This window comes from Cuculus canorus, chromosome 4 (genome assembly GCF_017976375.1).
Source record: "Cuculus canorus isolate bCucCan1 chromosome 4, bCucCan1.pri, whole genome shotgun sequence".
NCBI lineage: Eukaryota > Metazoa > Chordata > Aves > Cuculiformes > Cuculidae > Cuculus > Cuculus canorus.
This window is the reverse complement of record NC_071404.1, coordinates 13,973,873-13,998,938: the sequence shown is the minus strand read 5'-3', so window position 1 is coordinate 13,998,938 and position 25,066 is coordinate 13,973,873. Positions and strand designations below refer to the sequence as shown.

The following is a 25,066-nucleotide window of genomic DNA, read 5'->3' as shown; positions in this document are numbered from 1 at the left end:
AGTACTCTGTGCCAAGAGGACCATGGTGGCTGCTTGCTCATGAAGTCAGGTGAAATTTGTTCAAGCAGATTAAGTCTTAAATCTCCTAAGACACTTCTATTCCTCTCAGGCCCCTCACTTTCTGTCCAGCTGCTACATACCCCTTTTTGGTATCTGTATTTCATCCACTCTATGCATCTTCCTTCCTTCAGATAGAGCCTTAAAGAAATGTGGAAAGAAGTATCTTGGATGAGAGCTCTGAAGGTCCCAACACCAGATTCTCCAAATAGCAGGAACATTGGTTTTAAGCCTAGTGGAACTATTTCTTTTATGTATACACAGAGCGGAGCTAGGAATAAAGGACCTTCAACATGTTCACTTAGTTAGCATGTGATTATCTGACTACTGGTACTATTAACAACCTTTTTGGAAGAGACGCGTGAATTCACTCTCCAGATAAGTGGTCTGTATTGCTGAGCTAGAAAGTATCTTTCTGTGGTCATGTTTGACTTTTGCTTCAGATGGAAAGAGAGCAGAGTTTAGAGAAGCTTCTCGCATTACGATAGTGAAAAGGTACTTGGCTGGGATGTCTAGATTAAAGTAACAGTTTCAGGTCAGCTGTAATGGTAGTTTGAACTGGAATGACTCGCACCAAGTGAATATCTATTGTATTGCAGGTTATCTGGAAGCATTACTTCCAATGTTCAGTTATGTAAAATACCTTGCTTAAAAATTGGGTGTCTGTCAGTCAGCAGGTAAAAGGAGAGCATCCCAGGATAACAGAGGTCTCTGGCAGGCAGTGTGAACGTGATAATTTTTATATGTGGATGAAACAGATTTTCTTTAGTTCTTACATAATTCACCTACGTTTGCTAGCCACTATGGCTGGAGAGGAGGAATTGAGTAGGAATTAAAAGGTGAGAGTATGAAGTTCTGAGACCATTCCAAAGCTAAATCGCAGTGCTTGAAGAAACATCCCTTTGGTTAAGGAACTAATTTTTGTTTAGTCCATATTTTTGCTGTTAAGGAAATACGCTCAAAATCTCTTCCTCTGAAATTGAGAACATACAGGAAAGGTATTTGTACTGACAGCTTTGCAGACAGAAATCAATTTCTTGTTTTCTTTGTAGTGTGCAGAGTTCTTCTTACACTTAAGAAGGTTATGAGTTTGTTTTGTATCTCTTGGAAGAGAATTGTTTTATAAATTGTGTGACAGAACTTACAAAGTGTACAAAAAAAATCTTCTAAACAGTTTACAATGCATTACAACAACATACAACAGTGCATCTCCAGTGCATTGCTAAATGATAGCTAAGAACTAGGGAGCCTCTCTAATTTACAAATACTTTCCAAGCATTAGCCTCTTCTACTTAAGGTTACATACAGCCTTTGTTTAAAAGCTCTATTTTAGCACTTCTTTGTCTTCATTTTCTGGCATATTGCTTTTACAGACTAACTCTTGAGGCAAAGTGAAGTGTTTGTTTAAAGCTTGAAGAAATCTCAGAAAAATCTTTGATTGTTGGAAAGGGAGAATTATGCCTTCAAGTATTAATTACTTAACAATTTATCTGTCAATTTATTAATGCCCCTTCAAGTCTTACCTGTAATTACTCAGGCTCTTTGAAAGCTTATTTGCCAGGCATTGCTAGGAGTGGAGGGAAGGGTGCTATCGAAAGGTTACTAACTGTATTTTCAGATAAATTTTTAGGACCTAGTCATAATCAGTACAGAACAATGGGAAGTCACTTTTCAAATAAAAAGTTAGAGGGGTGTTAGAGGGATAGAAATGAGCAGCTATAGAATAGAAGAGGAAGAGCTATATTCATATTAGCAAATCATGTAATGAAATAGGAAGTAGCTCTGTAAATTGTTCCTACTGTATACACTTAATTAATCTAGCATTTTGAATATAATCTTCCAATTTGGTTTCCTACAAAAGGAATCCAGTATGCATGTTCTACTGTGCAAACTAAGTGCATGAAATAGGAACAGTTGGAACGTTTTACATTCCTCATCTGAACCAAATGTCTAATACAATGCATGTGCACTTACCAGCAGCAAGAACTGCTAATCTCTCTGCAGATATTTTGCAATGACTTTGGAGGAAGGCGTTTGGAATTACCTAGTATCTGTACATTCATCTTCAAATAAAACTGCAACAGAAACCTGTTAAACTGCAGTAATCAAGGAGAGACTGGAAACTATTGGGCTGCTAGAGGGCCACTTGCAGCAGCAGGAGGCCCACTGTATTGGAGAACTTAAAAGATGAGACTGGAAATAATAAACGGGAAAGTAAAACCAATCCTTTTCAAAGTCAGTTGCTTATTAGAGTTGCTTACTAAGAAAGGTCTTAAAAGCACTGTGGGCTTGCAAAACAGTTGAGGTGTGTGTTTTGTGAAGTTCTCTCTATTACGACTGTGAGCTAACGCACTGCTAGAGTCTGGGTAGGAAAGAGCCTAAAGTGCAGAATTGCTGAAATTCCGTTGAGTGTTGTGCATGTTGTTATGATAACATTAGCTCTTCACCTACAAAAGTATGTGGGCTTGGTGAGGCTTATAATCTCAACTGCTTCTCACTTTGCTTTTCTGAAAAAAAAAAACCAAAAAACTTTTTTGATAGGAAAGGTTAATAATGATGTTTTTCAACTGAGAAATGATGAAAAGCTTATTTATTTTTAACTCTCCAGTTTTGGAACATGTTAGATTTATCCCAGCTCACCAATAAAGGATTTAATCAAAGATGCCTGCCTAGAAAAAGCAGCAAGACTCTCTCATTGGTTGTGTGTAAAATTATTTTAATGACTTTAAATGATCGTTGTACAATAATAGCTCTGCTAGAAAGCAGTATCTTTTAAGAATAACTTTCCCTCCATTTTTAAAATGTATAGTATCTATAATATCATCACTCTTAGTGTTCCACCTACATGTGGGGTTTTTCTTATTGCTCTCCTGACAATTTGCCTTCACTTTGTGGGGGTGCAGAAGCTGTTCCTTTTTCAGTGTAATGCTACTTGATTTGATAATGCTATTTGATAATTACCATTGTGGTGTGACTAAGACCGTTATCATACTTACAAATGCATTGCTGCTCCCAGAGAAAGCGGAGTTGAGTCCTACACGTCAAGATCTCTGTAAACAACTGTTATTCCTTTATTTCCCTTCCATGTTATCACCTTTAAAAATAAAATGCCTGACAATGTATGCTAATACAAATATTTTTAATTGTTCTTGGGGCAAGTAGGACCATCTTAAGTGCATAGAAGAAAAACATGCAATGTGGTCTTAATTGTACCAAGCCATCACTTTACAGTGAAGGTAAGATTCCAGGAGGCTTCGGAATGGATGACAGGATTTGACACTTAGGGATGAGCAAATGAGCATCTAAAGCTAATAAACACATTTATCTAAACAATGACGTTTGTAAAAAATATTTCTCCCTCTCTAGTCATTTCCTCTGTTTGTGTCCTTATATTCTATATGTACAAATCATGTTTATGGCATGATGCTTAATGCTTGCTTTTAAGTGGAATGTCAGTCTTCCCAGAAACTTTACTCCTACGTAGGTACTACACACAGTACCTTTTGGTGAACTTCTGGAGCTTGTGGAAAGTGAGTAGGCAGATTTCTCTAGAGACTCAAACCAGCTCCACTGAACGTTGAAGGCTCAATAGTACAATCTAGTGACACATAAAAACTATTAGAACCTTAACTTTTGTTACAAAATGTACAGATCAACTTTTTAAAAAGCTCATTGATACTAGACAGTTTACCCGTGGATGAACAGTTTAAATCTCTCTTTTCCTGAAAGAAACCAGACACCTTTCAACTTGGAGATATGTTTACATAGCATCTTCTAGCAAGTAAAAGGATTTTTATTTTGTCATTAATATTTGTATGCCTTTGTTCCTAAGCGTGCCTGAGAGTCTAGGAAGCTTGTTTTATAGTGAAGAAAAGCCTGTATGAAAAGCTATGGTCTGTTCCCAGAAAATTTTGAATTTGTTAAGTTTTTATAAACATTGCGATATTTGCTTACAGAAGAAACTCGTCCTGCAGAAAATCCTGTATACCACTATGTTAGATATACCAACATACACTTCCAAAAGGGCTTGGAGTTATTATATATAGGATGTGACTCTGAAAGACAAACCTTCTAGGGAGATTTTGAACAAAATGCATACATCTGTATTTGTTTTAGCCAATATCCCTATAGACCTTAAGCTTTCTTTTTTTACTGCTTGTTCCTTGACTGTTCATTGCTTAAACAAATATGCCTGCATCGTTTACTTTGTATGTGCGTGTGTTCTTGTTGCTTGTTTCCTCCTCAGTGTTATAAAACCTTCAGATTTCGACTTTGTAAAATTTTCTTAATACTAGCAAATGGGCTATTGATGAGAAACTACAGGGAAATTTTTTTTCTGTAACTAGTATAGTACTGGGGACCCTTAAATGCAAACTGAGGATGGAAAATTAATGTTAAAAATTACTGTCTTTCAGCAAGCTGATCTTCTTTGTGGATGCTTGTGGTAATAATTAATGTGATATGCACCCTTTCTGTGCGCCACCCAAACTTCCTTTAGGACAGGATTTATACCATGTTTTTGAGCTGTTACTGGCTGTTCCTTTTTTCAAGCTAATCCAGTGCTGGCTTAGGTAGCAACAGTTGATATTAAAACCTAGTTTCCTTCATAAATTTGTGGTACAGAGTGCATTTGTAACTTGTGACTTAAAGATGGTAGAACAGTTTGACTCTATCTGCAAGTACCAGTTAGATGGTTTTACTATCTTAAAAATGTGGTAAGCTTTACATGTTGCACTTCAGAGGCATGTTTTTGTGGACATCTCTAGATGTAGAAGATAAAAATCCAGCTTCAGGTTCATTATAATGTAAGTCTTAGAAGAGGCTTTTTCAAATACAGTGGCTAATCCTGTGTCTGTCTTCTTTGTTTCATGTCTGTGTCCACCTACATATTTATTTGTTCATCTTCTCTGTGGAGCACAGTGGGAGGAGCACAATTGAGCAGTGAGCATAGGTTATTATACTAGTAGCCTCTCAAACTAAAAGCAAGTATTTTTCTTTGTAATTCAGATGGTACTTGTTTTCAGATTCAGTTACAGTAAAGCCTTCTTGCTGAAGCAATTAAGTGGTGTATGCCTGAAGCTTCAAGGAAGTGCAGTACTAATTGGTAAGACAAAGAACAGTTCAGACATCAGTACACTTCATGGTATATGGAGAATTTGTTCATGTGTGGGAGAAGATATAAAGTCAAAGAAGACATTCTTCTCTCCCTACTCCTACCCCAGTGATTTAGCTGCTGGTGGGACCTGAGAACGAAAGCTTGTTCCATACTACTCTTCAACAAACGTGTAAATTACTCTTGTCAGTTAATAGCATGGAGCTGAGGGAAATGCTTGACATCCTGTGAAATTTAAGTACAAACTCCATTTACTCTAAGTAGAGATCTTGCTGGATAAAGCTAATGAAAATACAAAACACAGTTTTTTCTTCCTCTGGATTGCATTCAGCTTTTACTTCTACCTGAACTGGCACTGGAGTGTTGATGTTTGTGTGAAGGATCATAGAAGTTGCTATCAGTGCTCGTTGTCGATATTGGAGAACGTGAATAGAGTTTTTCAGGTTCAAGACTCTTGTTAGCTTTTTAATGAGACTTTTTCACTATTATTTACAGTGTTCCTGTTGGAGCCAAGGAACTTTTTTCTAAATGCAGTGCTAGTGCTGTTTATTCACGTTTTACTAAGCTGTTAAAGGTGTTCAATGGCAGCATTTTCTTCTCAAATGTTATTCTTTAACACCTTGTAGCCTAGAGACTTCCTTATCAGTGGTGAGGTCTTTGTATTGACAGTGCTTTCTGGGTTTGATAACACTTTGCTGGGCCGCCTTGGTAGCAGTTTTCATCTGTGGCAGCTGGCAAATCTTCTCACGAAACAGTAAAAATGTTTGTGCTTTTCTAAATATATATATTCAGTGAACTTAGAAGTGGTTGCCCCTGGGTAGGACTGAACATAGCAGTTATATTGTGCATATGCTTAACTCTTCCTGACTGTTTTCTGTCACTTCAGGAACGCTTGCTGTACTTATAAAATGGGAAAGTCAATCCAGCAATTCTGTTTTGTGTCTTGTCATCTCAGATCCTTTATTCTCTCCAACATATGAGTTTTTTTCCTGCACATCCCTCTCACATTTTTTTCTGAGCCTAAATAAATACTTGTAGTCATGATCCTATATTGTGTGTATGCCGTACAGGTTTCCTTCATACAATCAGTGTGGGTGTCGCTTAATGCATTAATCTTCTCTTTGGTAAAGATTCATGCAGCTTTAATATTCACTTGTAAAACCAGTACTTGTTGTCAAAGTTATACATTTCAAATGAATACTATTTCTTCATTATTGCTTTCTCTCTGAGGAACTGCTTTCAGTTTTCCTTTTATCCTATTCTGATTAGGTTTCCACTGTTGAAAGCGGTTGGTTGTGCCTGGCTTGTGTTTCTGTAAAAAGTGATCTATCATGCACAGTAATGTAACTATCTTGTGGCTGGCCCCCAGTAAGTGAATCAACAAATAAGATCTTAAGCTTAAGATGCTTGTGATCCTTTAAAATACCAATTTTGAGGGTTTATATTCCTTGTTCGTGGTATTTATCTTCTTGTTTTACCTGGACAATTTAGGTGCTGTAGCTGTGACCTAAAAAGGAGTTGTGTGCCCCTGCCCAGAGGGTGGTAATAGCAGACAAGGTGCTAAAACTTACTTGTTCTGGGTAAATCTACTCTGCTGATAGCTTTAATGTGTTTGTGTTGGTAAGAAGGTAAATCAGCAACAGTTCTATTATTCAGTACGCACTCTATTGACTTATTCTGCATGATAACCTGAATGGATTTTTTTTTTTAAAGAAGGCAGTAATTCCTAGTGTTTAGAAGATCATTTACAAAATCAAAGTGGCTTTATTTGGTGGCTGAGTGTCAATGATCCTTTCTGTGTGTATACATAGAACTAAAAATCTTTCTTTACATTTAAGAATTCTTTTTTCTGTGCCTTTAAATACTTTGCAGTTCATGGATGGAAGGCACGCTGTATCTTAATTCTTTTTTTTAAACAATGTTTGCCTAAATTGTGTGCAAAACATTTTGCTATGTAAGTCATCTGACACTTTGCGATGAGTCAACGTAACTACAGTGATGCATACATGATGTGTTTAAATTGTATATTTGAAGGATATTAGAAAGATTGGGAATCTATTGCATCCATCATTGATTTGTGCTAGAATACTGGGAAGGAAATTTTATGATAACCGTAGCATATGCTGGTTGTCTATTTTGCATTGAAAAGACTTCTTATCTAGATTGTGTAAGTCCATTCTTCAAAACCTTGTATGAATTTTGAAGAATTTGTTAGGTTTTAATCCTTGCGAGTCCAGAGATGAGGCTTAAGCTTGTTAATCATGACGGCATCTTCCTTTTATTACTTAACATTAAGCACTGACGTCTTGCAGTCTCACTTGAACTAAACCCTACTATGGATTAACTGCCTTCTTGTCCATTTAACTGCTACATTTCAGAGGAAAGAGACAATAAGTGCATCCTAAAATAGTATTGCATAGCATGCTTTTAAGAACTGAAATGTTTCCTTTCACAACATTTCCTATTTTGTTTCCGTTAGGTCAAAACCTAACAGAAATTGTAAATATGCCTGTCTATGCTGAAATTAATGTTAAAATTCCACTTAAGCTCACAGCAGAAAAGCTGGACTGAAATTTGGAGTTTTAGTTTATATATTCAGTGCACAAAGTAATGTATAAAGCTTGAGAAAGTGAGTAACCGGTCTTTGGTTTTCATCACCCCATCTACAACCTACCTATATAAACAGCTGTGTTTAGATTTGTGTATGCTGAATATTTTTCTAGAGTTGTAAAACATCGTTTTTACTAGTAAAGAGAAGTCACTCTAGTAGTGTTTTGATAGCATTCTTGAAGCCTAACAGCTAATAATACACAACTTTAATTTACTCCTGTAAATGCTGTATGTGACTGTGGAATGTATACCAGCCTTTAACAATTCCATTGTATTGAGTGTCTTTTTAATGAGTGCTTTAAAAAAATAGGCTTTAAGTGACAGCTTTAACCTGTTAAATTAAACGCCTGAGTTTCAAAAGTGAATATTTCTGTAGCCACTCAGGTTTAAATCCGTTCTGTAATACAAGGGCATAAGTGCAGCAGACTCAAAAATATATCTGCTTCATCCTTTGCAGATCACAAATCTTTTTTTGTTTTTCACCCCTTTTTTATGTGGAACTGAAAAAAATAAAAGGATACAATAACATTTCATATCTTAAGCTTTAGACCTGATCACATGGAATAATAAAAATAAAATGCTAAGATTTTATTAATAATGTCATTATTCCATTATCAACCAAACAATGTGTGGAGTGACCAGGCTCTGTGAAGACAACATTAGCTTCCTTTGTGAATTAGGAATGGAACCGCAAAATAGCCTGGTAATGAGCTAAGGTTTGAACACGCTCTTGGTGTCAGGGTAGGAACTGCAGCCAAATATGTGGTACTAAGGAACCTTCTATGTCTCTGTCCCATCTTAAAGTGTTTCTTATATATATGCTATATGCTACATGCTGTCTAAAACTTATGTGCTTTCACTTGCCTGCTTTCATTTGAATGACTGCTGAGCTTGTGAACCTTGAATAACTGATAGACTTCATTGGCTTATGTTAATGCATCTGACACACAACAGCTAGTGAAGTCTGTTTTAATTGTCATAAAAGATACATGAAGTATTGCAAGATGAATGTTCCTCTCTTCTGGAAATTTTTACATTCAAGGCAGAGTAAAATTTGACATTAAATAGACATGAGTTTTTAGCAAAGCTGTGAAATAAAAGCTTCTACTGACAGCATTTCCATTGCAGCACTCTTATGTGGGAGGAATACACATCAAGACATTTTCTGACTGAAAAAACATGGTTAAGAAGAAGACTAATAAGTTATTGATCACCACTTTTTATGTGTGGGGTTTTTATGATGGGTGCATTTATTCTTGTGTAGTATTTATTCTAGTGTTGATCTGAATTGAGACAGTGTGCGTTGTCCATCCTTGTTCCAAAACGCCCCATGACTGTGTTTTGTATCTTTTGCCTTCAGAGAGTGACCTAAATTCTTTCTCCTGAAGTAAATCGTTATAATAGCCACTCAACTTGAGTTGCTCATGCTTTATGTTTCTACTTATCCTCTTGCTTATCCTTAAAGCAAGGAAAAAAAATTGATAGCTATTGGAATATTAAGATACCGAGCTATTCTAAACTTTGTCTCGAAAACACAGCACAAGCTGCTCTTCTGCGCTTGTCCAACAACTGCTGAACCACCCCACAGACATAATTTTAATTGATTATCTTTTATTTATATTTATAGGTCAAATGGGAGTAGAATTAAGTGATAACTAGGTGGGAAGGATTGGGCAATAGGTTGAGAATAACAGCAGAAAGGGTTTCTTTCATCTGGCAGTCAACTCTGTTAGAACAAACATTTCAACAAATTTGCTACAGTACCAGCATGTTCTGTTTTCTTTTCTCAGTGAAGGTGATAGTTGGACCATTAAGCTGCACATTTTTAATTTTGCTTTTTTCTTTTTCTGTTTGCCATCTTCACGAAGAACATTATTTACATGTTAATCTGCAATGTGACTACATCCTGCTGCTGAAGGAGCAAAATAGGAATGGTTTACGGCTTTATATTGTAATAAGTATTCTAATCGAACAGACAGTCATCTGAGCAAGAGGTGGAAGAGGTCAGAGCCATGCGATGGCTCCTATGTGTGGCAAGTGGAGCAGGAGAAAAAGGAAGCAGCTTTGCCCGTGTATGCTGCCTTGGAACTGCTCTTCTTATTAGGTTTTCTATTATTTTAGAAAACCACTTTCTAGAGTTTGCTTGCGTGTGTAAATTCTCTGTAGTTACCAAATGCTGACTTCTGAATGATTCTGAATGCTTCTGTATTGGTTTATCCAGAGTATCACAGAATATTTGTGATGGTCTCTTCTCAACATGTAGAAGATTGTGAACTGAAAGAAAGAACTTAATAGCCAAGCCTGTTTCTGCTGAAATTTTGGTGCAAAGTAAGTTAATGAGTGTGAAGCAGGAGAAAAAACAGAAAAGTATCGCCTTGCCCAACTTTTTTCATTTGGGTGGTGTAGATGGATGAATACTATGTTTCTTTCAAACAATATGTTCTTTCCTGTAACTTCTTGTTTATTGTGAGCAGAAAGCCCTTGAGTGTCTCTTGGTGCAAATGGTGCCAGCTGGAAAACAGGCTTCTGACTTGTTTAGAGTTCAATCCTGTTGGTTATACATCAGGGCAAGGAGATTAAGTGGTTAATTTTACTGGGATGGTGTTTGCCTGTTTTACAATAATATTTTTACAGCTTTCTGAAAAGACTGAGTACTAAATGAAAATTATTTTTCATTACATGCCTTGTTTAGGCAGACAACGTGTTATAATCTGGCATTAGTATTTTTCCAAGTGGAGCTTGGCAGACAAAACTGTGACATGGTGAAGAAGAAAACTTACTTCACGGTTTGCTTTTGTTAAAGTACATCCATTTTAATGAAAGCCTTGGCTTGTAGCCTGTTCTTGTCTGGAAATATTCCTAGTACCAGGGATGTTAAACAATGCAAGTTGCCCTGCTCTTCAGGAGATTATTTGGAATTTAGTTTATTTATGTCTTCCTTCCTTCCTTCCACCTTTGGCAAAAGAGCTGATACTGAATGGCACCTCAGCTGGTGAGGCTGCATACCAGCTTCTCACATTATTGATGCCTCAGTTAAGTAAACTCTGTAACTTGAAGCAGATAGTAGAAAGCTTCTTTCAGTTGGTTCCCTATATTTGGAAACTTTACTTCCAAACCGTACTATCTTGTATTGTCTGTGCCTTCAGTGTGTAGCTACCAAGAGTCACAGTATGTTTGGTGAGCTTGTGGGGTTAATGTGATACCTAATGGTGAAGCTTTGGTACTTGCTGTGGAGTTTGGATCTTCTTTTGCAATGATAATTTTAGATTGGCTGGTAAAGCTGTTATTCTGAATCAGTGGTCTGTTGTCCTTTCTTACATTTACCCAACTTTAAGCTTACAAGTTGTATTGATTTTTTTCTTTAAAATTCTTATGAATTAATTTATGAGGAGTTTATCTTGTAAAAAGTAGCAGTTCTGGCCTTTGTCAGCTTTTCCATTAAATTTATTCTTCTTTCATCATGTAGCATGATGTTGTTTACAAACAGTGGATGTCAGGTGAAGCTCTCAAGACTCTTGTCATTGACCGACAGAGCAATATCATGCTTTTGAAGAACATAATTTCTTAAGTCTGTATGTATACAGTCAATAGAAGAGGATTAAAAAATGTGTGAGTGTAAAGCTGGACACAAAATAGGTTTGTAATGGTGCAATCATCGTTTGTTTCTGTGTACTCCAGAGGCTGAGGAGCTGATCTTTCAAATATTCTGGACATGTTTTAAAGGCTGGTTATTTTTTCAAAACTCTTGAAAATTCTTCACTACTAAATAAAGAGATTACCAGGTAAAAGACTCGAGTGCTCTCAACAACAAGAATAGTAATAGCCCAAAAGGTGATCCATGCTGCATGTGCTCATATTCATTGTAATGATTATTCTTCCATTGATAAATGAGTCCTTTGGAAGTAAATGAGAAACTGTAAACTGTATGTGTCATCCTATGACAGGTACCAAATAATACATGATCATAAATATACTGAAGTTCAGCACTGAGATGGAGTATAAATATTCTTGCAAAACACTTGTGTTGGATTTTTTTAGATATAATCCTTTAATTCTTGAACCACATACAACAGTGATTTATAAAATACTTTAAAATATTGCTAGTAAAGAAATTTCTTTATCGAATTAATTTGTAGAGGGCATGAAGGAAGAACCTGATGTGTGCTTTGAGGAACTACTTGAGAGGGCCAAAGCTGGAGAACCAAAGGCACAAACAGAGGTAACTTTATATGCTCATTGTCTGGTCTTGTTTGCTCTTAATTCCAAAAATAACACTGCCTGCTGTAGAACTATTATATCTTCTTAGCTGAACTGTATCTGTTTTGATCTTAAACTATTCAAAGAAAGGTGACACCAAGTGATTTCTCCACCTTCAGAAATGCTGTTTGCTTGAGAGTGTTACTGGTTTCAGGTCCGTTCTGAGAGCATGCAGAAGGCACAGAACTGCTTTTACTTCTTTATAAAAGCATGTGCCAAAGAGTCACTTGTGGAAGTGTGCAGACAGGGGCTATGAAATGCTGTTGATTCAGCACTACACTGTATAGAAAGGTACCAGAACTCTTAGGCTGCTCTCTGAGGAAGAAACTGCTGTTGAGGTGCTTTAGCAGGAACAGAGGTTGGTTGATTTTTTTTTTTGCCTTTTTTTTTCACTCTTACACTATTTGTCTGTTGAATTAGCGCATTTTAAAAAAGAAGCCTCTCCTTGTTTATTGAAATTTGTTAGTTTTGTCATAGCAGGTATAATTGAATTAATAGTAGCAATTCTGTTCCTGTAAAGTGGTATGTGTTATCACTTTAGGTTTCCCTTAAGTTTCAGAAAAATTATACCAGTTTTCTGCTGCATTCCATTGTCTCGTGTACTGATCTAGTTGAAATAGCTTTAAGTTGTTTAGAAAGGTTTTAATTTGTGTTTAACTTGGTTGGTGTTTTGCTTAAGCATTCTTTTCAGGCTTCAGTTTGATGGCAAAAGGGTGTTCGTTTGGTGAATGCTCATAGATGGCTTGTGTGTTTCCCCAAGGGTTGCCACTCTATTTGCAAATAAAAACAAAGGGTGGGGATGACAAGGAAATCCTTTTAAAACTAGTAAAAAATATGGCAATGCCAGACTCCCTCCTCACTCCATCCCAACTAGTTTGAGGGGCAGACTGTCCTTGAAGTTGTAACCTGAGACAGTAACAAATTCCTCACCTTTGAAACTGTGGATATCTTTGCGGAGGATCCTTGAAGAGAAAGCTGCTGTAAAAGCCACATTTTGGCTCAATTCCTCCACAGAAAAGAAGCAAACCCCATGAATATTCTTTTAGGATATAACTTCCAGTCAAGTAAGAAATACCTTATGTAATTGAAGCCTATGATATGTGCATATGTACATATATAAATAATTTTTTTATCCTTCTTGGTTCATTCCACCTTTACTCCCTTCCTTTAGTTCTTTAACTGTGTACACTTTCTATTCCCACAGAATAAGATTCTTGTTTTAAAGAAATTCAGCGTGCAGGTTTGCTTCAGTGTGCGCTCAGGGTGAATGGACTGCCTGAAAAGGAACCTCAAATACAGTTTAAAGGCTAAACAACCGTAGTTCCCTCAGTCACTCCTCATAGGACTTGTTCTCCAGCCCCTTCACCAGCTCCATTGCCCTTCTCTGAATGTGATCCAGCACCTCAGTGTCTTTCTTGTAGTTAAGGACCCAAAACTGAACACAGTATTTAAGGTGCCACCTAACCAGTGCTGAGTACAGGGGGAGAACCACTTCCCTGGTCCTGCTGGCTGTTTCTGATACAAGCTAAGATGCCATTGTCCTTCTTGGCCACCTGGGCACTGCTGACTCCTGTTCCTATTGTTGTGTCCCAAGTGCAAGACTCTGTACTTGGCCTTGTTAAACCTTATCACATTGGTCTCAGCCCATCCATCCAGCCTGTTCAGATCGCTTTGTGGAGCCTCCCTACCCTCAAAGAGATCAATGCTTACTCCCAGCTTAGTGTCATCTGCAAACTTAATAAGGGTACGTTCAATCCCTTCATTCCCTTCATCCAGATGATTGATAAAGATATTGAGCAGAACTGGACCCAGCACTGAGCCCTGGGGAATACCACTTGTGACTGGCCTCCGACTGGATTTAGCTCCATTTACCAGGACTCTTTGGACCTGGCCACCTAGCAAGTTTTTTACCCAGCCCAGGCCAGTGGCAGACAGTTTCTCAAGCAGAATACTGTGAGAAACGGTGTCAAAGGCTTTACTAAAGTCCAAGTGCACTACATCCACAGCCTTTCCCTCATCCATTAAGTGGGTCACATTGTCGTAGAAGGAGATCAGGTTAGTTTGGCAGGACCTCCCTTTCAGAAACCATGTTGGCTGGGCCTGATCACCTGGTTGTCTTGTGTGTGCTGTGTGATAGCACTCAAGATCACCTGCTCCGTGACCTTAACCAGCACCAAGGTCAGACTGACAGCCCTGTAGTTCCTTGGATCCTCCCTCAGGACCTTCTTTTAAAGGGGTGTAACCTTCACCAACCTCCAGTCAAGTGAAACTTCCCCAGTCAGCCAGGACTACTGGTAGGTGATGGAAAGGGGTTTGTCAAGCACCTCTGCCAGCTCCCTTAATACCCTCAGGTGGATCCCGTCTGGCCTCATAATAACACTGTTGTGCTATTTGCTAATAATCATGAAGTCAAACACAAGAAATCACTCAATTCACTGGTTTGTAGTCATTACTATGACTTTATTCACAAATAACCCTGAAATGACTATGGAAATAAATGCACTCTGAACAGCTGTCAACCTGTATTACCGTGGCATTATGTAGTTTCTTTATTGAGAAATAACTGTACAGCAATTATGTAAATGAGACACCCACTGCTGGAATTCTGTAATGGAGAAAAGGCAGCTTTATGTCTTTAAGCAGAGTGTTTCTGCAAGGGCACTGTTTGAGATAACTGCCTTGGTTAGTAAAACCCACAGGTGAGAGCAATCTTTGGAGAAGTACAGTGTGTTTTCTTTTTATCTGTAAGGCAATAATACAGGCAACTGCTCCGTAACTTCTGTAATCTTAAATAGGAGGGGTTTTTACGGGTTATATCACTGATTGTTTGATGCATAGGTGGTATTAGTTTTATTCCATTCGCTAATTAATCATGAGTTTGTTTTGACCTTCAGTGGCTAAACTGCTGTGAGTCAGGGATCTCACTGTTGAAGCCTCCTTCCACGTCAAAGTCCTAAATTTCTGAATGTTACTGGCACCAGGATATTATACTTAATTTTTGTATTGTAAAAGTAAGACTAGCGGTATTGTCTGACCATTGTTGCAGGAGGAAAAGAATCCAGGAAAAGGTGACTTTTCATACTACTTTAAACACTAGGAGCTTTATCTGATCCTGTTAGATGCCAAAAGAACAGTAGCAATTAAATCATTGACCTAGCTGAATGTGTTGCTATTCCATTTTGCTTTCAGTTCTGGAAACTGATCTTTCCCTGCAGAAGATCGACTTACAGCTATGTTCTTTAGGGCTAGAAGCAAATGCTTTGACCTTTTGTTCACAGTGAATTTATTCTAGGCAAGTTCCAGAGGCGGGAGGAAAGAGAGGGTATGAGAGAGACTGGATTATTAAGCTATTGAAGGAATTCTGTTCCCCACCTATTCTAGGTTGGGAAACACTTCTTAAGGTTAGCAGAAGAGGAGGATGAAGAACTTAACAATTGTAGTGCAGTTGACTGGTTCATCCTTGCTGCTAAGCAAGGCCGAAGAGAAGCTGTCAAACTGTTGCGTAGATGCCTGGCAGACAGAAGAGGTATGGGCTCCCACCTTTTGCTTGCATTTGCTACTTTACCTGAAATAATGCTACATTTATTTCAACTATAAAAAAAAGAGATTAAAATACTATGGGAATGTTCATGGCAAAATTATATGAGTACTTGCTGACAGCATGTTCAAATAGGTAATTTAAAATGCATTAATTAGTGATACTACTCAAAAAAATATTTATATTAATTATTTGCTTGAATTTCTTCATGGGATTCATGCTCATTCTTCCCCTCTCCACTTTTCATTGAAGCTTCTTTTCTTTCACCGTGAAACTCACATATAAAAACACACCATCTACATAACTGCTGTTCCGTTCTTTCATCCCTCCTCCACCTCTTTCCTAACTGGTCTCTCTCACTGTCTTCTCCCACTTTGATTCTCATCTTCCTTCATGCTACTTCTCATTCTTGCAAAAGTTTCCTTTTGTCTGCCAACTATGTGAACTCTAAATTAAAATTTAAAATAATAATAATAAAAAAAACAATCCAAAATCTTTCACTAAAATCTTGCTGCCTTTTACATGTCACCCATACATATCTGCACCACCTTTTGCCTGGATCACTGTACTTTTAAAGTTGAAGCAAAACATAAGAATAATGCATGACTTGTACCATTTAGGCAATGTGATTAGTCTTTGGTAAGCAATGGGCACAGAAAGGCATTTGAGCAATTCAAGATGTGAATGAAACTTGGAAGTTTCAGACTAAACTGAGGAAAATGAAATGTGGGGAAATATTTCTGTATGGGTGTGGGATATAAGTATCTAATGTATTTTCCTTTTCTTGAGGCATCACTTCTGAGAATGAACAAGAAGTGAAAAAATTATCATCTGAGACTGACTTGGAGAGAGCTGTGAGGAAAGCTGCCTTAGTCATGTATTGGAAATTAAATCCAAAAAAGAAGAAGCAATTAGCAGTTTCTGAACTTCTGGAAAATGTTGGGCAAGTTGACAATGAAGGTTTGTTTTTCAACTGATTTATGGTATTAATAAAATACATACTTACAGGCAGAATACAGCTAGAAATCTAAAGGGCTTTATAAACCATCAGCCATAAGATAAAAGTGATTGAGTGACCTACTTAAGAAAAAGTAACAGTGTTAACAACTCTGCCTTTTAATAACTGTGCTCTCCAAACCAATAAAGGTCGTTCATAAAAGCCTGCCAACTCTTGCTGTAGCTTGTGATTCAGGTAAGCACTCACACAAGTCACCAGATGTTAAACATATCTTCACTTGATACTTTCTGTCCTTGGAAAATAAATATTTAATGGCTTTTCTGTGCTTGATTCTGTCTCACACACCCCCTACCCAGCTGTCATCTTGATGGTGTTTTACTAGATATTTCAACTACAAACTCAATCTTTCCGACATCTGGCTTACTCTGTTATTAAGGCAGTTTTCATTAGCTGTACTAATACTGTTCCCTTTGCTAGTGTAGCAACAGGAATATAGAAAATTTGTTACCTGTTTATATGTATGTCTCTTCCTGGCTTTGAGGAAATTGTGTTCTCCAGATATTGCAACTTGAAGAACATTCCAGTTATTGATCATTTTAATTGACTGCTTTGACTTTCCATTAACTTTGTCATTGAACCAGATGGCGAGAAGCAACCTGGCCCAGTCCCAAAGTCAGTGCAGAAGCAGAGAAGAATGCTGGAGCGATTAGTAAGCAGTGAATGTGAGTGCATGATGCTTCTTTCAATCTGTGACTCTAGTTCTGGATTCTCTTTTGTTTTGAGAAGCAATTTTATGCTGCCAGAGTAAGAACGTGTAGCAAGTCTGGATTGCTATGAACTGATAGTGTCCATATATTACATGTGCAAGGTAAATAATCAATCTACATGTGAATTCATAGAAGACATCACCGTTACAGCCAGCTTGTCAGTGATTACAATATTAAGAGGAGTTCATCACTTGTTATTGTTATATTCTTACACTTTCGGCACTTACAAGTTTGTTCGGCAAAAAACATTTTGCACTTTGAATTTTTTTTTTGCTTTAAATGGTAGTAAGCTTTCTGATTACAATAAGGTGATTAATTATGCAACCATTTAGTGCAGACATCCCTCATTCTGTTTGCCTTGCTTCTGTTTGCCATTCCCTTATAATTAATGTTTGTCTTTTCCTATTTGTACAGGAATTAATATAGGAAAGATATACCAAGATATTCCTTTCATAACTTAGAGGCAGCTTAGTTCATGTAGTGGGGGGAATTAAACCACTCGGCACACACAGGATTTGACTTGTAGACCCAAATCTGTGAGTTTTGTAAGGTATGGTGGGCGTTCTACTTGAAGTAACGTTTTCTCTAGCCCTGCATACATAAGAAATGCTGTTACGCTTCTGGGCATTGAGGAAGAAAGTCAGTTTGTTTACTTAGAATTAATTATCTTAATTTACGTAGCATGTGTCATTTTTCATTAACATTATCTAACAAAAGGTTCAATTAATCATTGTCGGGGTTTCTGATTTGCTTGAAATGCGGTAGGTCATATGAAATAGTTCGTGTGCAATCTAGATCAGTATTTAAAGAGCACTCTTAAATGTTACAAAGCATATTATTACTAATGCATCTATAGTTGAGAATATGTGCAACAAAAGCAGCATATATGAATTTGGGATTCAAATCTGAGGGTCTGCAGGTTTAAACTCCTTGAAAGATTAGATTTAGATTTCACTAGCTCTGTTTGGCCTTTGCCTTCAAAGACTGTGCTCATTACATGGGTGACTTGTGAAAGCAAAATTCCTACAAAGGATGGAGTATTTCAGTTTAGTGTAAACCTTTGTGGAAGTAAAAGAGGGAATAGGTGGTGGGAGAAATAGTATTTTGGAGTCCAAGCTTCTGGTTCTATCAAAACTTCTGTGAGAATAGGTCAGCTGTTCTTGTGACTAGTGTGCTACTTTTGGAAAGCTAGAAATAGCCCTTCAAGGATAAGGCTATTGTGTTACATGCTCTGTTCATCGTATAGAAACACAGATGTATCTGGTTTCATTGGTGCTATGTTGCATCAGTGCTTAATGAACTGCACTAGTGTTCTTTCCATCCCATAGCTGAACTGGCCTGTGCTGATAGAGCATGTGTGCAAAGCAAGTCATTTTGTTCTGGATTCTTCAGTAATTCAAAAGAGTGTCAGAAAAGAAACTGGCAATTTGGTTTTTTTTTGTTGAAGGCTTAAATGGCAGATAAAATAACAGGAGTGTAAATGAACCTACATGTAAGCGTAGGCAGAAATTGATGTGCACATATTTTTTTTTCTCTGGTGGATGGGGGAGGCAGGGGAATTTGTCACAACCAAATTGAAGAAAAAGAAAATCTATGAATAATAAAGTAAAATCTACAACATACACTTTTTATATCAATTTAAGAGACACTTGGGTGACAAAATACTAATAACATTTAAAAACGAAAAGTTTTCATCAAACACTTAAACTAGAGTTAAGCTGTTACCTCTTTTCTAGAGAGCTTTTATCTTTTTATGGGTGAATAAGACAGGTGTTACTCTCTAGCATTTACTTCTCTCATCCACTGAGTTTCTCCTGGTTTATCCTCCATTTATCCTGCTAGCAGGAGATTCTTCCTGCAGTTTTAATACATAAACAATATTTGGAAGGTAATTTTTAAGCCAGGTATGTGTTGCAAATATGTGATCCAGGGTATCCTTAATGGAGGTGTAAACAGAAAATTACCGTTGACGTTGTCAATGGACAGTTTTGCGTGCCTGGGAGTGTACATGTCATTACATTTGATAGGCCATCTATCCATAGTAAGTTAGTACTTCCTTCCCTCTCGGAATGTCCCATGGTCCTGTAAAAGTGCTGTTAAGGAATTTTCGTGAGGTGTGGAATCAGCAAGCAGATTCCCAAACATTATCTTACCGCTGTATATTTTGTCCCAATAGGACAATAGATGCCAAATTTGGTATTACACTTGATCTGAACCCCACCAAAGACCTCTTAAAGAGTCTTGCTTATTTTTCATGCAAGCCATGTTGCCTTACAGTCTGTGAATGATAAGAATAGTTAGCAAAAATAAATCCTTTCTTGTGTCTTGGGTGGTATGCCAGATTGTATTTTGTGGGGCATGTGGGTGCATGCTATGGGGGGCAGGGGGGCGAAGTAACAGGTCCAAGCAAAAGGCAACATCCATGTTGTGAGATTAAAGCAGAAGATGGGTTTGTAAACTGTTGTTTTTCCATTGAACTTCAACACCTGTCTTCCTGTAGCAGGTGTCTTAACAGAAATACTTTCTTTTGATCCATCTCTACAGTGTTTTCAGTACTAAATAGTGATATATTTATATGTAACTTCTATAAATGTAGCTTTTTTTTAATTAAAAAATTAATAGTCTCAAACCCACTAATCCTCTGATTTTAAATTTAGTGAAACAGTTCAGTTTTCTGTCTCTTTAAAATCTCAAACGTGTATTAAACAGGCCGGCTTTCATATCTTTGAATGAGCCGACTAACTAAACTTTTTGTGTAGAAGGCATGTTACAGATTTTTGTCATTCAGAAATCTTTTGTATCTACACAAATGTGATTTGCTTTAGCATATAGAAAAACAGTTGCTGTTTATTATCCTTCTTTACAAAAAACGTCAAGCTCGTCTACCATAGAAACTAGCTAATCCATGCTAATATAAGGAACTGGCTGTAAAAAGTTTGAAGGAGCATCTAAATAATCTTCTGTCTTTCAGCATCCCTGGAGTTTTCAGAAGTAACATCTTGCCTCCTTTCTACTCACAGGAGTGGATAAGGATCTTCCAGGGCACAGTGATAAATTTTGTCTCTGTACAACTAAGCAAAGCATATTTTCTTACTGGCTATCCCTTTTTAGATCACAGTTGATATATTTTGGGAGAGGCCCTTTGTAGAGCCGTGTAGCATATTAAGTAATACACTGTAAGTAATTATATTTAGACTTGTAGCTATTAATAATTGGGTATTTCTCATAATTATGTGTCTATAACTCCTGAACTCAGAAAAATGTCTGTTAAATACGAAATGAAAGTCTGTTCTGGTTAATAATGTACAGGTAATTCATTATTTTTCCTGTACAAAACTGTGTGACCTAATCCAGTAGTCTCTTTTTTTTTTTTTTTTTCCTTTTCCTCCTCCTTGGAATACTTGCATATAAGCTACATTCACTCACTCTGTTCTCCTACTTACCAGTATAATAAACTTACCTGCTGATCTGACAGGATTTAGAGTATCCATGTATTGCTGGCACATACAGTGTGTTTTCAGTGCAGATCTTGGAACAACTTGCAAGTTGTTACCAGTAGTTAAGTCTTTGAAGCCCAGACTAGATCTCCTTTAATACTAGGAAAGAAAACTAATATTCCAACTCATACTCAGTACAGTGTTTGTAGTGACACTATTTACTCAGTCTTCATTTTTTTTTTTTAGCTAAAAAATTTATTGCTTTGGATGACTTTGTTGAAATTACCAAGAAGTACGCAAAGGGAATCATCCCATCTAACCTGGTTGTGCAGGAAGAGGAAGATGATGAACTGGCAGGGAAGACTCCTGAAGAGTTACCCCTGCGTCTAAAGGTAAAAAGGCAATATTGAACAGGTTATGTTGAAGGACTCTTAACTTAGGTGTTTCAGGCAAGAACAGTTACTGTTGTGGAGTTTAAAGAATCCCTAAACTTGTAGTAATTATAGTTTAAGATAGTAATTCTGCTTACAGACCAGATGTTGACAACTGCATCCCTAGATACTTGGAAAGAATGGTTTTAAAGATAAGCCACAGCTGTGAAGACTTCCTGTAGTTTATGTGCATATCGGAATGTGCAGTATAAACCTTGCAGAACAGTGTCAGATTTAAATGCTTTAATGCTACCATACTCATAGCTCAAGTAATGACTTAAGATTGTACAGGACTGCAGCCATATAGTTTATCTTCAGTATAAAGTTAGCAGAGCAGAATATTTGACTAGGAAGCCATTTAAATATATGTGTCAAAGGTAATAAAATACATCTTTACTGAAATCAAAATCGCCTCTGAGCTTCATCTGACTGAATTAATCAAAATAGAGCTAATAATCTCAGACAAAGTAATCTCATTTTATTGGCAACATTCATCTGAAATATAAATCTTTTCATGTCAGCTGAGGTTGAACAACTGACTGCTACTGCTTCAGCTAATATCTGATGTAAAGAAAGGAAACCGCTCCTAAATAAAATACTTTTTCTCTCTTTCCAGGTTGTAAAATATCCGCTTCATGCCATTATGGAAATTAAAGAATACCTTATAGATATGGCATCAAAGGCAGGAATGCATTGGCTGTCTACCATTATTCCAACGCACCATATCAATGCTCTAATCTTTTTCTTCATCATCAGTAATCTGACAATTGATTTTTTTGCCTTTATTATTCCATTAGTAATATTCTATTTGTCCTTCATTTCTATGGTGATTTGCACACTGAAAGTTTTTCAGGACAGTAAGGCTTGGGAAAACTTCCGCACTTTGACTGACTTACTGCTTCGTTTTGAACCAAACCTAGATGTTGAGCAAGCTGAAGTGAACTTTGGATGGAATCACTTAGAGCCATACATTTATTTTTTACTCTCAGTATTCTTTGTTATTTTTTCCTTCCCTATAGCAAGCAAAGACTGTATACCATGCTCAGAGTTAGCTACTATCTCAGTTTTCTTCACAGTGACAAGTTATATGAGTTTAAGCACGTGTGCAGAACCTTACACACGAAGAGCGTTAATGACTGAGATGGCAGCAGGTTGCTTATCCTTATTGCAGGTATTACCTGGGAATTTTGGCTACTTGAAATTCTTGGGTAAAACCTTCTTTACTGTTCCTGTAGGCCATTTCTTCATGATAAATGTAAGCATCCCGTGCCTTCTGTTTTTGTACTTGTTCTATCTTTTCTTTAGGATGGCACAACTACGGAATTTTAAAGGCACCTACTGCTACCTGGTCCCATATCTGGTCTGCTTTATGTGGTGCGAACTCTCTATGGTCATTCTGCGGGAGTCCTCTGGCATTGGACTCGTTCGTGCATCAATTGGTTATTTTCTGTTTCTCTTTGCTCTCCCAGTGCTAGGTGTAGGCATTGCACTGATGTGTCTTATCCATTTCATTAAGTGGTTTTTATCTCTGGAGCTCATGAAAATTGTAGTGACTCTGGTTTTGTGTACTGTTCCTCTGCTCTTCCGATGGTGGACAAAGGTTAACTTCTCTGTAGTTGAAATGGTTAAATCCCTCACTCGAAGCTCAATTGTGAAACTCATTCTGGTGTGGATTACAGCTGTAGTGTTGTTCTGTTGGTTCTATGTATATCGATCAGAGGGAATGAAAGTTTACAACTCTACCTTGACATGGAATCAGTATGCTTTCCTCTGTGGACCCCGGTCATGGAAGGAGACTAACATGGCACGTACTCAGATTTTATGTAGTCACCTGGAAGGGCACAGAGTGACATGGACTGGGCGGTTCAAATATGTGCGTGTGACAGAAATCGACAATAGTGCAGAATCCGCAATAAATATGCTTCCACTTTTTATTGGTGATTGGATGAGATGCTTGTATGGTGAAACCTACCCTCTTTGTGACCCTAAAAATGTTACACTGGAGGAGGAGGAATTGTGTCGTCTCAAGTATTTGACAAAGCATAAGTGCCACATGAAAATGTTTGATCGGTACAAATTTGAAATAACCGTGGGTATGCCTTTCAGTAGCAAGAATGGAACCAAGCATATAGAGGAAGATGATATAACCAAAGATATTGTGCTGAAGGCAAGCAATGAGTTTAAAAAAGTGTTGTTGAACCTGAGGCAAGGAAGTATAATTGAATTCAGCACAATTCTGGAGGGTCGTCTTGGCAGTAAATGGCCTGTCTTTGAACTGAAAGCAATCACTTGCTTGAATTGCATGTCTAAACTCTTACCTGCAGGGAGGCATGTGAAAATAGAGCAGGACTGGAGGAGCACGGTGCATAAAGCCATTAAATTTGCTTTTGATTTTTTCTTCTTCCCATTCCTGTCAGCTGTATAATGAACGCTCATATTGGTTCAGTGATATCTTCAGTGTACACTGCATTTACATTACCAAAGGTTTGGCTTTTTAAAAGGTAAAAAAAACCCAAAACAAAACAAATAAAAAAACCCTCCATCTTGTTGTAGCAATGCCTCAAATGTATGATAACATAGAGCATTGCTTGAGTTTTGTAAGTGTACACATTCTATCCTGACTTTCAACCCTGTATGAGTGAAGTAATATATACTAGTTTAATACTAAAATAAATGCAGGGGGTTACTGCTGACTAATTGCATGGAGATTGTTTTGTCCAAAATGGATATATATTTGCCTGTGATACGACATTAGATGCATCCACTTGCTCAATGTTAAAAGCACTTTACTCTTTAAATATTCACAACGTGCCCATTTGTATTTTCACAAGTATGATTTAGAATTGGTAGCTGACGACAGCTTATGTTGCATATATTGCTTGTATTTATTTGGTGTTTCTAGAAAAATGTGATCTTATAGTCAGTATCTGGTGGTGATACCTGCGTACAGAACACAGTGTTTCGCTGTTTGTTCTAGAATATAGTGACTTTAATATTTTTTGATAGGGTACACTGTTTCACACCCCAGCAAGGTTATAAAAAGTCCTCAAGCTTCCATTTTGCATTAAATATTCTGTAGAAATTTTGTTTGTTCTGATCGTTTGTGGTAGCCTCATATATAACACTAAGTTATAATCCATGCTGGTGTGTGAAGGACAAATACTAGAGAGTAAGGCTGGTATTGAGGTGGTACCAGTAATGGACGAGCCAAAGCAACTGAAAGTGGTACCTATAAGTCTACAGTGGAAACTGAAATATGATGTTGATTAATTATTTTTATTGTGCAAATAAACATAAAATACAAACTTGAATTAAATGGCTACAACATTTGTTCCTTATGCTTTGACACTGTGAGCAGTTGTTTGTGTTGCTCTGATAGCAGCTTTCACTGGAAAATACAGTTTAGAATGGTTAAAATGTTCATATGTGAGATACTTGAAGTTGTACTTCATGTTATTTAAAGCTGTCAGTAAAATCTGAATACACCAGCTGAAGTTTTTGTAGCTGTGAAGTCTAGATGGATTGCTTGACCTTGCTTTCTTTGTGACTTATCACCTTTTTTGACCACTGAATGACTGAATTTCACAGATACATCACACTATCTCCTTGACTACTCCACTGATTCTGCATTAGATTCTTTCTTTTTTGCTTTTGCATACCATTCATTTCTGGGGGTGGTGAGAGGTGTCATTAGTGGAAACTCGTGACAGAGAAGGGGATACTTCTGGGGGAAATGAGGAATGCTCCAGCTATGAGCACCCTTTTGAACATCATGTGGGCTGCAGTTCGGAAGAAGCCAAAGGTGCCTACACACATGCTGACTGGTTCCCAGGCAGTGAGGCAAGCTTGATGTTGCAAAGCAGAAGCCCCCACCATCCAAAGCCATGTAGTTGTGTTT

The 25,066-nt window shown here is 37.3% G+C and overlaps 1 protein-coding gene across 3 annotated transcripts in view; it reads left to right on the top strand.

Annotated features, from left to right (window-relative positions):
• WFS1 (wolframin ER transmembrane glycoprotein) overlaps positions 1–24,619 on the top strand; it is a 30,246-nt gene extending 5,627 nt beyond the window's left edge. For 2 of the 3 annotated variants that reach the window (XM_054065631.1, XM_054065633.1), the window contains 6 exons: positions 11,917–11,999; positions 15,419–15,563; positions 16,365–16,535; positions 17,175–17,255; positions 20,984–21,129; positions 21,785–24,619. In XM_054065631.1, coding sequence (XP_053921606.1) covers positions 11,917–11,999; positions 15,419–15,563; positions 16,365–16,535; positions 17,175–17,255; positions 20,984–21,129; positions 21,785–23,593 — 2,435 coding nt within the window. In that variant the 3' untranslated portion in view covers positions 23,594–24,619. The remainder of the gene's footprint in view (positions 1–11,916; positions 12,000–15,418; positions 15,564–16,364; positions 16,536–17,174; positions 17,256–20,983; positions 21,130–21,784) is intronic. The other variant, XM_054065630.1, reaches the window with a different exon arrangement.
• Positions 24,620–25,066: the final 447 nt, after the last annotated feature.